Source organism: Neovison vison, chromosome 6 (genome assembly GCF_020171115.1).
Source record: "Neovison vison isolate M4711 chromosome 6, ASM_NN_V1, whole genome shotgun sequence".
NCBI classification, from domain to species: Eukaryota; Metazoa; Chordata; class Mammalia; order Carnivora; family Mustelidae; genus Neogale; species Neogale vison.
Genome location: NC_058096.1, coordinates 55755034 through 55767245, shown reverse-complemented (window position 1 = coordinate 55767245; position 12212 = coordinate 55755034). Strand labels below are relative to the sequence as shown.

At 40.5% G+C, this 12212-nt stretch overlaps 2 protein-coding genes across 8 annotated transcripts in view; one reads left to right on the top strand and one right to left on the bottom strand.

The window, feature by feature from the left end:
* MYH15 (myosin heavy chain 15) overlaps positions 1-3638 on the top strand; it is a 150452-nt gene extending 146814 nt beyond the window's left edge. The window contains 2 exon segments of the mRNA XM_044255030.1: positions 2200-2295; positions 3160-3638. Coding sequence (XP_044110965.1) covers positions 2200-2295; positions 3160-3432 — 369 coding nt within the window. The 3' untranslated portion in view covers positions 3433-3638.
* A 1988-nt stretch (positions 3639-5626) lies between these two features.
* Positions 5627-12212, bottom strand: part of HHLA2 (HERV-H LTR-associating 2) — an 85563-nt gene continuing 78977 nt past the window's right edge. For 5 of the 7 annotated variants that reach the window (XM_044251334.1, XM_044251336.1, XM_044251332.1 and 2 more), the window contains 3 exons: positions 10893-10994; positions 8636-8691; positions 5627-7661 (listed from right to left, as the gene is read on the bottom strand). In XM_044251334.1, the coding sequence (XP_044107269.1) occupies positions 7626-7661; positions 8636-8691; positions 10893-10994 (194 nt within the window). In that variant the 3' untranslated portion in view covers positions 5627-7625. The remainder of the gene's footprint in view (positions 7662-8635; positions 8692-10892; positions 10995-12212) is intronic. The other 2 variants (XM_044251337.1, XM_044251339.1) reach the window with 2 other exon arrangements.

Sequence of the window (12212 nt, the reverse complement as noted above, 5' to 3'; positions counted from 1 at the left end):
GGGAGATCTCAGTACCTAGATGCAGGCTGATTGGAAGCTGATCTTCAGGTAAGATCTTTTTTAAAAAAATTTTTTTTTTATTAACATATAATATATTATTAGCCCCAGGGGTACAGGTCTGTGAATCACCAGATTTACACACTTCACAGCACTCACTATAACGCATACCTTCCCCAGTGTCCATAACCCAACCACCCTCTCCCTACCCCCAACCCCTGGCAACCCTCAGTTTGTTTTGTGAGATTAAGAGTCTCTTATGGTTTATCTCCCTCCTGATATCATCTTGTTTCATTTATTCCTTTCCAGGTAGGAGCTTTTAAAACATGCAAATATACCTCTTCTAAGGGAAGATCGAGAGAAGGACATTTCTGTCTGTTTTCTTTGTGCTGAGACTTGAGGTGCTAGCCATTTAAGAACTGTTTCTTTGTTTACTGCCATTCCATTGATCCTGTGAGCATAAACCTTGCTGATCACCAGAGCCAGGCTATCAAGAGATGTGTCTTCTGGACAGAGTTACACAATCCAGGGCACCAGATCTATACACAAGCTCCTTTCTTGGCAGCTTCAGCAAGCAAGGGTGGAACAGATGGAGAGTATAAAGCTGGCCCCACCAGTTTCCCAGTCTCTGGAGAAGATTGCAGTCAGTCCCTTGATGTATGTTAAATTAGAAGCAAACTCCTCAGTCACAGCTACTAAGATAAATAAATTGGTCTCTTTTACAGAATGATGGCATTTCAGTATGCTCCTTCTATACTGTGCCATGGCAGGGGAAGGGGCAGCTGGTTAGGCAGTTTTTGTTTGTTGCAGTCCTACGGGACCCATGAATATAAGTCCCACTAGCCACTAGAGCCATGACTTCATGAGGTATTCCCTGGGTTGCAGCCACAAAACTTGGGAGCCAAATATGCACAAGCTCCTTTCTGAGAGATATGAGAAACCTGGAGTGAGGTGGGGGCAAGTGTGAATATGATGCCTACTTGCCTCTCCAGTATCTGGATAGTATTGTAGTCAGCCCATTGACATGTTTAAATTAGAAGCCTGCCCCTAGCCTTTTGCAGCTAAGGTAAGCAAAGAGGCCTCTTTCGTGGAAAGACTGGGTGTTTCTATCTGTTACCTCATGCTGTGTCCAGGGGGAGGGGATACTGACTGAACTTACAGAGGTGGGAATAAGCAGGGGAGCTGTGAGGTAATAGATGAGCCTAGCCGGAGTGGAGGAAGTTTGTGGAAGGTAGTGGAAGGTAGGTGGAAAGACCATGAAAGTCATCAAAGGTGTTGACATTTGATGAAATAGGTAAGATGAAAACAGGAAAATAAGTTGAACAGCAGGGGTAGGTCTTGATTAAACCAATATCTCAGCCATAATCCAGTTGAGATGTTCTTCTTTTGGGAAGCTCAACAGTTCCAGAATGGAGATATTCTAGTTAAAGAGACATAGGAAATTGGAGGATGTGCAGAATCTTGCCTGCCTGCATACCTCTCCTTTCCTGTTTCCTCAAAATACACAAGGCTCTGTAGAGCTTAGTTGAGAAATACTACCTTAGTAGATTTTGTTTCTCTAGCCCAAACCTGGATTGCAATGGAAGCAATGAGAATGTACATACCAACATCCCCACCGCTTACAGAATTTTCCTATCTCTGATGATGCCCACACCAGAATTCCAGAAATCTTACCTTTTCTATAGTTTCATTATCCAAAGCCAAGAGTCAGTTAGAAAGTTCAAGGAAAGAGTTGATTAGTGAGATAGGATTAGAGAGAGATTAGTAGGCTCTCAGTTCCAGGTCTTAGATTCATTTGTGTAGAATAGTCAGGAGTTCAGAGAGCAAAGAGAGGAGATTTGGTTTCTAGTTTTGCACATGAAGCTTTTGTAACAATGGTACTTCCTTCCAGCTGAGAAAGCACAGGCAGGTGTAGCTTGGTTAGGATGGAAGGGCTGTGACCAAATTAAAACTAGTGGCTTTAACTTCTATTTCAGTGAAAGACTCGTGGAGTTCTGAGATCAGGTAAAGGGACTGTCAGTGCTCAGAGCTGTGTTAATTTCTCAAAACTTGGGATGAGTAAAGTTAGACCCATTTTTCAAATCACAACTAAAATATGTTGCTTAATAAAGTTTCCTAACTCTTATTTTCTTATAAGGCAACTCCCAATGCAGACTGCTAGATCATTCAAATCATCTTCATATATTCACCTATGCTTTTCAGGCAGAGGAAGACCAAAAAAATCTGAGCAGGATGCAGACTCTGATGGATAAACTTCAGCTGCAAGTACAAAGTTACAAGCAGCAAATGGAGGCCCCAGTAAGTACCTGGGGCTGTTGCAGTCTCATGGATTTCCCAGCGATTGTTCTGGATTAATGGAGACATGTGAGTACTTTATCTAGAGAGGACCAGCTCAGCTTAAAGTCTGTTCATTCTCTAGTTTTTCTCAAACTAGAGTTATCACCCATGCTCAGAAAATTGTTACTTTTCCTTCCAGGGAGTCAGAGCGCTGCCTTCAACCTTGTGGTTATACTCAAACACGTGCATTGCAAGAATAGAGTCCAGTAAGAACACGGTGTTGTATAGTTGAATTTTTGGCCAGGTAGTCCCCTTGGGGCCTTCCTACCCCAAAACCTTGGGTGAGCATAAATGTGCTTCCTAGTCCTTTTTCCTGATGAACCTGGACATAACTGAACCAGACAACCATCATTTGAAATGTATTTGCCAACCCTGGGTTAATATCCATAGCTACATAGAATGTAATTCTTAAGTGCCATATATATTGGCTTATACCTACTATCTCTTGAGAGATTTTGGATTATTTCAATGATTCAGGCTAAAACACAAATTACCTGTTGACCTGTATAATGGTTAAAGACAAACCCCCACTATTCACAGAAAAACCAGGATGTTCAACTGATTACGAAACATTTGTGGTTTTCTTACATGTAACATGTGGAACGTGCTGATCTAAATTTTCAGAGAACAGTGGTTATAAAAATGGATCTCATGCCTAGTAGAAAGTCTGAATCCATATATATCATACCAAAATATATTCCATTCAATACTCAGAAGTTTAGATTCTTTTCACACATTTTTAAACTTTTTCATGTCAAAGCAGAAAAAATGACTATGCAGGCACAGGGATATTTTTTCTTTCTTTTTTTTTTTTAATTTTTATAGGAAGCACAAGCCAATCAATATCTTTCCAAGTATAAGAAGCAGCAACATGAGTTGAATGAAGCTAAGGAAAGGGCAGAGATAGCAGAATCTCAAGTCAATAAACTCAAGATCAAAGCAAAGGAGTTTAGAAAAAAAGTATGTCAGATATACAACTCTGTTGTAATTCTTAAAGTGTGTGTGTTTAGAGCTCATGTCATCACACAAACCAGTAGAACAAGAAATTATTTTTTAAAATACTTTAAAGAGAAAAAAACAAAAACTAGGTTCTGCTAAGGTCTTCCCATATTTACTAAATTTTCCTTGTCCAGGTAATATGCAGTGCTAAGCATTCTAGTGGAATGTACATTGTATTTCTACCTCTCAAATGCTTAATTCTAGGTGAACTTGTAAGTTCTCAGTTCTAGGTCCTAGATCCATTTGTGTAGAACAGTCAGGAGTTCAGAGAGCAAAGACAATTTTATTTTATTTTATTTATTTATTTTTTAAATATATTTATTTATTTGACAGAAGGAGGGATTATAATTAGGCAGAGAGGCAGACAGAGAGAGAGGGGGAAAGCAGGCTCCCCGCTGGACAGGGAGCCCGATATGGGGCTTGATCCCAGGACCCTGAGATCATGACCTGGCTGAGGGCAGAGGCTTAACCCACTGAGACACCCAGGTGCCCTACAAAGACAATTTTAAAAGTACAGATAGATCTGCTTGAAATGGAGTTGAGTCTTTCTATGTAGATAAGTACATGACTTCATATTGGATCAGTATGGAGACCTAGGTGCTGAGGTTTAAAGCTGAGGTAGTGGGGAATAAATGTACTTGTCTTCTCTAGCTTTCTGCTTTTCCCCTCATTTTGTCCTAAAACAAGAGGGAAGGGTATTTCCATATCTGTGGTTCTCAACACTACTATTCTGATCCCAGGGTAGGAGTTGCTACCCTAACTCTACTAGCATAGTGGCAGCATGACAAAGACCACTGACCTGTAGGCTTTTCAGGGTCTGTTCAGGCTGCTGTAACAATGCCAGAGACTGGGTGGCTTACAAATAACAAGCATCTCTCACAGTTCTGGTGGCTGGGCCGTCCAGGATCATGGTGCTGGCAGATTCAGTCCCTGGTGAGGGCCACTTCCTCATAGATGACCCTTTTCTCACTGGGTCCTCAGAGTAAAAGGGATGGGGAGGGGGAGGAAGCTCTCTCTGGATTTTTTTAGAAGGCACTAATCCTACTCACAAGAACTCCATTCTCAGGACTTAAAGGCCCCACCTCCTAAAACCATTCAACATATGAATTTGGGGGTTATATAAACAAAACAGGAAGTCCCAGCTTTCTTACTGAGATATCCCACAAACAGGATCTTTAAGTGAGATCTGGCTTTAGGAGAAATGAATTGAAAGACATCGTATAATGCGCCATTAGCTGCCTGCTATGGAATACCTGTAAAGCACTTAACATGGTGCCTAGCACAGACAGGTACCATTTCATTTTTAAAAATTTGGTATATACCTATTCCTCTTATTATAAATGACTTACTAATAACTCTGCAAGATAAGTAGATAGGGTTATTCATAATACATATGACCTGAAAGGAGGTCAAAATAATCTCTTTTGAAGGAGAATCTAAAAGTTGGTTATATTGAATACATTTAGATCTAAATTTGAGAAGCATGAGTCATTGGCATACTCCAGAGATTTCTTGTTGCTGCCTTAATATTGTCTCAGGGATAAGGCCTCTGAGCAGAGGCCCACTTAAGTGGTTTGAACTCTGCCCTCAATTTGAGAAGGGTCATGGCATTGGATTTGGGGTCTTAGAGGCAGAGCCTGCCCATCAACTCCATTTAATGGTTTTGTTTAGGGAAATGCTTCACATGTGTTACGCTTGTGCTCAGCTGGAAGAGGTCAAAAGGGCTGCAAAACATTTGCAATGTATTCGACTTTGTCACAGTTATTTCCAACAAAGAATAAAATGAGCGAAGCAGAAATTGCTTCTTAGACATACCCGAGATGACTAGGAAAACCATCCTTGGCGGTGCAATGAGTAATTGTTCCCCATTCTCAGAAGGAAAACCTGAAAAATCTCTTAACTGCCATAAACCAAGCAAAAACGTTTTTTCTGATAGAATTGGGTGTCTCTCTGGGCTGTGGAGCCAACTGGTGATGTGGCCACAGTCTTTCCCTCATGGAGTCTTTGGTAGAGGGTGCTGCCTTCACTACCACAGCGAGGTGGGCAGAAAATGGAGAGTGTCCAAGCCCATCCTTCAGATGAATTACCTGTGTCTGCTTTCTGTAATGCATATAATTGCTTCAATTCCCTGCCTCCCTTTGAAGCTAATGAGAACTTGGCTAAGGCCTCTTTACTCCGAAAAGGGCTGGGCTTCATTCTGGGTGTGCGTACCACCGATGAAAATCACAGCAATCTCAGCACACTCATGAAGAATAAGAAGTCCTTTGCTCAGGAAGGACAGAGGCCAGACACGTCCAAGGATGGTACCATTTAATGTTTGAAAACTTCAGGTGCCTTTGAAACAAGCATTTAAAACGTTTATGTGGTGTGGAAAGCAGTTTAAACAAGGTGATTAGGAAATGTAAGAGAGTATCTTTGCTTCCAAGTTTAATGGGGATTTTTCAGATCCTCAAATACAAGTAAACATTTTACATAAAAGATTAATATAAAAATCATTTTCATTCTGACGTTAAAAAATGAAACCGATTCTTTTGTCCATATTGCCTCTTAATGAGTAATATTTACAGAAGACATGGGCCACGAGGCCTAGGGTATGTTGGTAAATTTTAATTACTAAAGTTAACAAATTTTTCTTGATTCATCCATGACCCTGTGTTTTTAGCCACCAATGGCAGGAGTTGATAAACTTTCCTTTTAGCACTGTGATGTACATATAGTCACAGGCACTTAGAATTTGTAGGTTAAACCCTCCCAGTCTACACCTAGGTAGGGCCTAGGTATACCTCGGCAGCCGCTGGTGCAGCTTTTCAACCCGGAAGCAACTTCTCACGCAGGACAGCTGAGCGATAGGTGGGAATGCCGGCTTTCTATGGTGCCGGTGTGGCTAAGCAGGAGGTTCATTTCCTGGATTTCCTTTCTCCGCGTGGTTCTGGGTTAGAGTTGGTCACAAGAGAAATTGTAACTAGATCTGAGAGGGAGAAGTGAAGGAGGAATTGTTCATTTTTCATCCTCACTCCATATCTAGTGCTCCCTTTCGACTACTGGCATAGCCGGTTTCCACGTACTTCAGGCCCAGCCCCAGAGGCAGAAGGGACAGCTTGATGGAGTCTTCTTCACAGGTGCCCAGGATTATATGAGATTGATTCCATAGAACAAGTCTTCATTCTCTGTCGTTCTCGGCATTCTGCCTCTCTGACCCCAACCCTGACTAATACAAGTGGCTCTGAGATTAATTCAGGGGCTCAACAGCATTGAAGGACCCAGGTTCATTCTTGTCTGCCATCCTCAATTTGTTGACTTTATTCTTTCCATTTTGTAAGAAGAGTATAGCAATTGTGACCATTTTCTCCCCACAGTTAAAGTTTTTCTTTATAGTGATGTCAGTACTTAGAGAAAACCAGGCCAGGTAGCATTACGCACAATTCCGGGTTGGTTTCTTTCTATAAACTATAGGGTCAAAACTCAAGTCACTAAAATGCTGGTTAGACTTTTTCTTTCTTAAAAATTGATTAAAATAAAGGGAAGAGATCATCAAGTGAGCTGGGTTATCCATTCTCCCTGTGTGTAAAAATTTATGTGGAAATCTAAATTAATCATAAAGCTGATTAACAACATGACAACTGAGTTAGAATAGTGAGTCAAATTATCTTCATAGCTAATGTCACTCATCTATGTAAACCTGGTGTTGGAAGGCATAGCCCAACCCCCAAGAGATGTCAGTTCTTGAGTTGATAGGGCCCTTTGCTGTAGGCAATCTTGGAGATACTGACATTTTTAAACTTTGGGGTCCCTAAGACTCACCATATTAAATCTAGTTGGTTAAGCTGATATTAACTATTCATGTAAAATGAGTACAATACCTTAGCATATCAAGTGCCCTGATTTTTCACCTTTTCACTAAGGTGATTTCTGCTTCCGTGTGCTCTCTCACCCATCATTAGTTGATCAGATTTTGAATCAGTGCTTAGTGATACATTTCTTCCAAGATCTTGGTGGGAACCTCAGTGTGGCCTCCTGGACTGACTGCAGCAGGAGTGCCACTGAATGAAAACAGTTCTTTTCTAGTTGGAACTGGCATCCAGGCATTCATAATCTTGATGTAGGTATGGAGTCAGTGAGTAATAGTTGGGACTTGAAGAGGAAATATGGTAGTGGGAAACTCAATGATTGCAAATCTTTCCAAAGGTAGAATTATTAGGCCATGACAAGCCACCGCTGGAATTGCAGTGAAAAAAGGGGAAGCGAAGTCACTGGATATTAAGGGTCTCATCATGGGTTGATACAGTTCTGTCTTACTTTCCACTACTGGCTGGGTGTTCTGTAAAAGCCTAGAACCAAGAAAAATGGATTTTAAATGGCTGTGATTCATGTCAGAATAACCATTTTTATCTTAAGCATTTAATGATGATAGTGTTTTGTTTTGGTTTTTGGAAGTAGGGAGCTTTGGAGCTATTGTCTGCATCTGTAATCAGAGAACCATGAGACAGTTATAAGTAGTTATAAAGGCCCAATTTTAGTCACCCTTCTAGATTAGTTCCTGGGTTGTTTTTTTTTTTTTTTCTTTTAAGATTTTAAAAATTTATTTGTCAGAAGAGAGAGAGCACAAGCAGGCAGAGTGGCAGGCAGAGACAGAGAGAGAGGCAGGCTCCCCGGTGAGCAAGGAGCCTGACATGGACTTGATCTGAGGACCCTGGGACCATGACCTGAGCCGAAGGCTGCCTCTTAACAAACTGAGCCACCCAGGTGTCCCTAGTTGCTGAGTTTTTAACCAGTAGAGAAAAGAGTTTACCCCACTCTTTGCTCTTATTTATATTCTGATTAATGGAACTCATAATAAAAGGTGTGTGGCAAAAAGATTTAACTCCATTTTAAACAACCGAATTTGCAAGTAAACTATAATTCGTAAGCGAATTATGGGTTCCCAAGGAGCTTAGAAGTGGTTGGACAAATAGGGAAGGCAAGCCAACTGAATCTGGGTAGAAACTGTAATCTGCTTTTCTCACTTTGTATTTCTTTCTACTTCTATACAGTTCTGTGCTTCCACTGGAAGAATAGGTACACTGGTTTCCCATCATATGCATAATGCCACTCAGATCTTCTCCACAAGTAACAATAGAAAATGAGAAGAGCAGCCAGTTATTTAAGTAGAGCCCTAATTATGTATTTTTTTCCTGTTCTGTTATCCCGTGATCGCCCTTTCTTATCCCTCTATCAAAGTCTTGCGAGATGATATATGTATCGATTACTTTTTCACAGTAGCATTCTTATGCTATAATTGGTTTGATAAAGTAAAAAGCTTTACCTTGCTTTCTTCTGCATCAGCAGTGTTGGCCCTCTCAGTATAGACAGAAGACCTTTCTATAGGAAAAAAAAAAAAAGAGAAACTTCGAAAAAATCTTTTTGCAAACACTCATTTTTTTTATTCCTGCCTGAGTACAATTATGTTATTAGATGCACATTAGTTATTCTCCCTTTCATATCTTTCTCCCAAAAAACAGACTTAAAAATGCAGTTTAGAAATACCTCATTAGCTACAAATAACAATAAATTCTTATGGCTGATTCAGGTGCACCAAAACAGGGATAAAAGCTGTCCAGCCAGGCCAGGAATTCCTGGCTCTTTAGGATAGTTGGCCTGAGTCCTACTAACCATTAACAATGGAAAATAACAGCCAAGGAGGTGGTGATTAAGTCCATCGATAGCAAAAGAAAAAGTTACGGGTACAATGCTGTTTTCCAAGGAAGGCCTTCCTTTTGTGCCTTGCTAAAATCTAGGATAATTTATACTTATCCTAGACTTAAAGCATTTTAAAACAGTTCTAAAAAAGGGAATTTAAAAAAGAAAACACATACCATGGTCATACGGAACTACAGCCAGGGGCCTAGAGGTGGGCAAGTTTTGGGGGCCTTGAGTGTAACAGCTTGAAACGTATTTTCAGCCTATCTAACCACACAGTTATTGAACATTGTTTAAATAGCCAAAACCCTGACACTGTTTTTGCTGATCGCTCCAGACTGCTCCTCCAGAATCAGAACCCAGCCTGCTGTGTCTGCCCTGTGTAGCTGACCTGGACGGATTCCTTCCATAGGCTGTGTTTTCCCTCTCCTTTCCAGTTGGAGTAGAGAGTACAGAGAGGGAAGGGCAAAATCACACATTTGTTCTTCCAGGGCCTTCCTTGTAAGGTCGCCTTGGTCTGGCTATGTCCTTCAAGTAAAAGTTACTCTCCCTACAAGGCATCTGATTTTACGGGACTCTCTTCTTCTGGGTTTTGGTAATGGCACCTTCTACTTGTTTAGATTTGCAGGCAATCAGCTGCTCCCAGCTTTGGGGAAATGAACTATCTTCTGTGCTCCCCTTTGTACAGTTTTGAGTGTCCCAGGTGTCTTCTGTTGAGACTTGACTTTTGCACACTTCCAATATAGAAACTAGACTGTCATGCTGGAGCAGTATGTAGTGCCCCAGTATGTAGTGCCCCTCTGTCATATAATTTGTACCCTAGGGGACAAACTAGACTTGCCTATGATTTCCCATCTTTTTCCACTTCTGGCCAGCTAAGGGACAGGAGGAACCAGTAAAAAGCTAGAGTGGCCTACCTATTAGTATAAACAGTCACAGGGTGAAATTGGTGAAATTCTTACTCACTGTCATGCTTCATATCTTACTTTCAATAAAGGAATAAAGGTGTCTCCGATTACCAAATCTCCTAACTTCATTGGGACAAAAGGCAATTATTAATGGGAGGAATGGACATGGGATTTATCTCAACCTCCCAGGACGCTCAGGCATCTCAGATTATAGAATAAGAAAAAGCAGCTGGGTCTCCTTAAGTGGTAGACAGAAGTCTGTTTCATGTCCCTAACTTCTTGGATTCCACTTTACTGGTCTATAAAATGTGGGGATAAGTAGAACTAAGTTTTTCCTAGATTTAATTCCGTCAATAAAAGCCAAGCCTTCTAAGAAGTCCTGTGACCATAGCATCTTAATGTATCATTTTTAATTACCTGTAAGTAACCTAAGTTTTGTTGCAGAAAATCTAGAAAAAGTGTTTTAAAAATGCAACAAGGATTAAAATAAAATGGCCCATAAAAGACAAAGCAGTAATACCATAGACAAAGCTCAAAGAAAGAGAAAAGAGAGTGCAGGGACGAAAGCACATCTAGACATAGGGACAAACTCTTTCCAAAGGCATCCACTTTGAAAGTTTGGGCTTATTTCTTTCCATCTCTTTTTCAATGCAAGATAATTTTGGTAATTCTGTGTATTATTTTAGTGCTAGATTTAATTTTTTTCGGTGTGCTGCAATGCATGTGCTTGTATATGGCTTGTTACATCTTTAACCATTTAATTCAGGATAAATTTGTTAGCAGTATAGTTAGCTGGGAATGTGGGAACATTTTAAAGGATTTCTGATAAATTTTACAAACGACTGTCCAGAGAATTCAGAACTGTTTATATGTCCAACAGCCATGTAAGATTATCTGTAGGTCATCCTTGATAACCTCTGCCTGTACACCGAGGGACAGAGTTCATATTCTCCATATTCTCCATGAGATACCTACCTCTCCTGGAATGTTTGTATCTTTTTAACATATAGAATATGCAAATTGCCAGGATAACAAAAGACAGAATAATTATCCAGGTGGTTCTGCTTTGCCTCTGTTCTAAATAAAACAAAAAGTCTGTAAGCTGGAAGAAAAATTACCAAAGAACACATTTATGATTTTAAAAAACAGTTAATTCTGCATTTATGAGCATAAATACCTCCCAGTCTCAATGTCTCTACTGTGGGAAACCTGCATAAGTCAGAATATTAACCTATTTGGGGCTTGGTAGGAGGTGAGTGTTGGGGAGAAAAAGGTTGCAAACTTGAGAAGCAATGAGTGTATTATGCATTGTGAGTTTCTATTGTTTCATATTGTAAAGAGAGTTAACACACTGTTACAAAGGAATAATTATGACTACAGACTATCCACAGCCCAGCATCCTCCTTGGAGGATGAAGGGAGAGCAGAGTATAGCCTTGGCTTGGAGAAGACAGGGGCATAGAGAAACAGGGTAAGTGCAGAGGGGATCAGTGGAGCAGAGTGAGAGGTGACAGGCGAACACCAGGATAACACAGTGCTTGATGCTCCTCAGAATCACTGCAGGAGCTGGGGTTTTTCCAGCATCTTTGTTGGAACTATAATTGTTGTAATTAGTATTAAAGGAAGTAGGACCCCAGAAGGCAGAAACTTGGAGACCTTGAGTTACTCAAGTCAGAACCTGTTAATCTTGTGATCTACCTTCTGCCATAGAGTAGGAGCAAACATTAGAGCACACAGGCCGATTCAAGGTGAAAAGGGGTTTATGGCTATTTTCCATATAACAGATGTCCATTTTTATGAACGTACTCTTTATTAATAATATTCTGTAACCACTAAAACATTCATCTCTACACATATTGGTATCATTCTGAAATTGTATACCCATATAAAGAATGCATAATTAAGTGGAAATGTTGACTTTGAAAGTGTTTTCATATGCATACTTTTCTGGGACCCCTGGGTGGCTCAGTCGGTTAAGCACCTGCCTTAGGCTCAGGCCATAACCCCAGGGTCCTGGAATTGAGTCCTGCATCAGACTCCTTGCTCAGCAGGGAGCTTGCTTCTCCCTCTGCCTGCTGCTCTTCCTGCTTGTGCTCTCTCTCTCTCTCTCTCTGTCAACTAAATAAAATCCTAGAAAGGAAAAAAAAAAATATGTGCATACTTTTCCTCCTGAAGAAAATCCTGCAAAGTATAGCATTTTCTTACTTCGTCACCCTCACTTCCTCCATTGTAAAGAGATTTGCCCAACATCACATAGTGATTTAGCAGCAAAATTTAGCAAGGATTATTCAATTCC